The 3775-nt window shown below is 34.6% G+C and overlaps 1 protein-coding gene across 1 annotated transcript in view; it reads left to right on the top strand.

Annotated features, from left to right (window-relative positions):
* LOC105624640 (telomerase-binding protein EST1A) overlaps window positions 1-3775 on the top strand; it is a 111645-nt gene that overhangs the window by 101218 nt on the left and 6652 nt on the right. Inside the window, 1 exon segment of the mRNA XM_012205997.1 lies at window positions 2174-2336. Within this exon segment, the coding sequence (XP_012061387.1) occupies window positions 2174-2336 (163 nt within the window).

Genomic DNA, 3775 nt, shown 5'->3' with positions numbered 1-3775 from the left:
TATATATACATATATATATATATATATATATATATATATATATATATTAAAAACTCACACAATTAAAAAAATAGTAACCATTCGAAAGTTTAAAGATCTCAAGTTTTAAAATCCTTTTTTAAAATTTAAATTTTATTTATTTTTTGACGAAGATATTGTATATATAATTTTTAAGCACAAAAATCTGCAGAATTGGGTTGGCTTTTTTTTCCAACCCAATATATATAATATACATGCATACATTGGTATTTAAAAATGAATTCTTAGAAGGATATATATATCTGTATCATCGAGAAAACGATTATTTTATAATAACTTAATTTCGTACCCTCGTTATACAGAGTTTGTCGAAAAATGAAATGGGTGATTTGCCGACTATTTATTAACTCTTTGCGGAATGGGAACATGCGAATGTATCATGTCAAGAGGACGAGAATAAAGATCGAAATCTCGTGGACACGTGTATGACATTTGCACACCGGCGTAGTGTGGCTCGACGTGGCTTTGCTTGGTGATGTCGCGTGTGCACGATCTCTCCTAGTTTTGCATTCCATCCACGTACCCCCGCAAGCAATTAGGTTCGTCTTCGGATTCCCCGCATGCTTTTCGCCGACTCGTGCGACGTGCCATCGCACGAACATTAGTGCGAAACCAAATCCTCAATATTGAGTAGAGTTTCTGGATATTGAATAATTCTTGAGATACCGTTGCGAATGTATTCGCGCTGACTATTGCAGGATCGTTTTAAGAGACCTCTCAGTCTTTCAAGGATTTAAAGAAATGTTTGGTATCGAGCAAGAAAAGAGGAAAAGAGGAAAAGCATGTTTATGTTATTTACTTTAATTTATTAAAAAATTTATTGAAAGAAATTTTGTGTTTATTAATTATATTTATAAAATTCAGATCTGCTGGAGAAAAAATTTTTGGGAGAACTCATTTTAAAGACTTGATTAATGGATAAATAATTCGATGACTAGTATCTTCAGAGATTTTTTTCTTTTCATATTTCAAATTATGTATTATTACGTTTTCAATGATTATTCAGTCAGTAAATTGCTTTTAAATAATGATTACATAAAGAATATCGAAAAATAGAAAGTGAGAGAAGATTCATGACTAATGTATTCTACTTTTGCATATATTATTCCACTTGAAAATCGTAGACAGCGGTAAATACCTTAAATCGTCACTGAGAATATGTTAATGAACCGAGATAACACATGTACTGAATACTTTGCTGAATTTTAACGAAGCTGCTCAATATCTTGAAACTAGCTCTTTATTATTGAAGGCAGTTTTCATGTTGTTTTTTTTTTATAAATGAATTCGCGGTCAACGATGTGTATCGATCATCGTCAAAACAATATTAGAGGCCTCATTATAGTCCGTAGTTTCTGTTACGACAATGGCTATTTGGCATTCACGCTATACTGCTGAGCTGATATTGTTCGGTGCGCGCCACTACCTCTCTCACCAAGCACCATCCGCATACGTGGGATTCAATTGGAAGATAATGCGTCTTCCGTTGCATCTTTCGCTGCATGCACACGCGTCTGTCTTTCTTTCCCTCTTTTTCTCGTTTTTTGTTTCTCTCTCGGTGGAAGGTGCATGCAATGCGTATGGAGATGCAGTACGTTTCTCTCCAACAAGGAGGAGAATCACGAAGATGGATGTAGATTGAGACGATTACTCAACTATGAAATTTTCTTGATTTTATTGATTTTAAAAAGATTTAGATTCGTTATATACAATAACGGAAAATTGAGATAAAATTTAGGATTAAAAGAGAAATTCAAGTGTCGTCGTCACATTGATGTCGTCCTCTTTAATTATAATCATATTTCTAATTATTAAGTATTTTAAAAATATATTTTTGTAACGTTATTAATATTATATTTTATTTTTAATTACTTTTGTCAAAATAATATTTTGACAAATTTATTGATATTTATTATTATATTTATTATTGATATTTATTATTATTGATATTTATTTTAATTACTTTTGTTAAAATGATATTTTTTTTATATTTTTTCTTTTTGAGAATCTTTTCCATATATTCGACTATTTAAAAAAAAAAGGGAGACGATATTATTTGAGTCCGTTAAAATTTTGAAATTTATTTCTATTTTGATATTATTGAAATATATGTGTTATATTTGTATATGTTTAGGCTATTTTACAAAAGTCCTCGGTGTCGGTAGAAATCGAGGTGAGACCGAGACAGCTGGTGCCAGACACTAATTGCTTCATCGATTACCTACAGCAATTGCAGATCATCGCGAGAGCCACTTCCGGCGCGCAGCCAATCTACACTCTCATGGTGCCACTCGTTGGTAAGTGAAAACAAAAGTTTAATATTATTAGCGCAGGAAAAAGACCAGCGAAAGATACGTGCATCGCTTGGTCTCTGATCTCGTCCATCATTTTTTGATTAAAGATCGAGTGTCTTGAAAGAAGATGGATATGTTACACAGTAATATAATTTGGAAAACTTTTTCCTATCTTCAAAAACGCATGGAATAACTATTAATAAACAGAGAGACAAATTGTATTATAACATCATTCATCTTTATCGGATAAATAAAAATAGAAGAGAATCTCAATTTGTCAAATATTGTAAATTCTATTGCTCTATTTCGTCACTACACTGTTACGTTCATCTCTTTATAAAAAAATAATCTATTTCTCAAACTGAAAAGATGGCAGTTAGGAAGAAGTTAGGATTAAAAAACGATTATTCATCAAATATAAAATCTTTCAAAAAAATTGACTAATTCTCATTTCTACATATATTCTCTAAGTTCTTTGGAGTGGAAATTGAGCAGACTTGAAAAAGAGCTGTAGTTTTTAATCTTTAAGAATGAGATTTCATTGTTTAAAATGAGATTTAAAATGAGATTTACACCAAAAGTTTTAGAGAGTACGTTAATTGTACTCTCATTACTCGAATACATTACTCGAATTATCTATATTTTTTTATCACAATTACTGTGCACAATTAAATCGGTTATTATAATACTGTAATCAGCTATTGGCGGCGCATCGAACGTATCTATGAAGTATCTAAAAACTGTACAATGACCGAACACACCTTCTCAAGGGTTGTGTCTAGATAATGTCATCGAAGAGAAATGACGCGACCAGTCGGAGGTCGCGCCTTGGGTCAAAGCAATCGCCGGTACGCAAACATACTCGATTTGCTTCGTCTCCGACGTTAAGCGAAGCTGGAGACCGTCGACGATAGACAGTCGATTTGTCGATCCCTAGCGGAGAATAGTTCATTAGGTCATCGTCATTACGCGTCACTTGTCGCAGAACTTTCCTGCCCCCTCGTCCTCGTGAGAATGGATTGTCCCATATAACCCTGGCGCGAAATGCTTTGTTCGATCGCGGGATCCGTTTGCCGGATCGAACTCCGACCGATACGGCTATTAACGGCGCTTGCGTCAGCTCCTGGAGGATGATGACATTGAGGAATGCGAACCGTTGTCGATTCCTTCGCTCCAATTAGTGTTGAGCAATTCCTTTCGAACGCCGTCGATCAGTCGCGCGCATTGTCGGAGAGCATTTCCTTTAACGGTCTCACATCGAGATACGACCCGAACGAAATCATGGTCTCAAGTCATCGTCGCGCTCGAAGCAGTTAAATCCGTAGCACTCCACAGCATACCGATTTAAAGCCGTGTTATATCTTCATTGCGTTCCGCTATGGAGATATAACAGTACTCGCTATATTATATACACACACACACACACACACACACACACACAC

The sequence above is a fragment of the Atta cephalotes genome (assembly GCF_000143395.1).
Source record: "Atta cephalotes unplaced genomic scaffold scaffold00084, whole genome shotgun sequence".
Lineage (NCBI taxonomy): Eukaryota > Metazoa > Arthropoda > Insecta > Hymenoptera > Formicidae > Atta > Atta cephalotes.
This window is presented reverse-complemented; position numbering and strand designations above follow the sequence as displayed.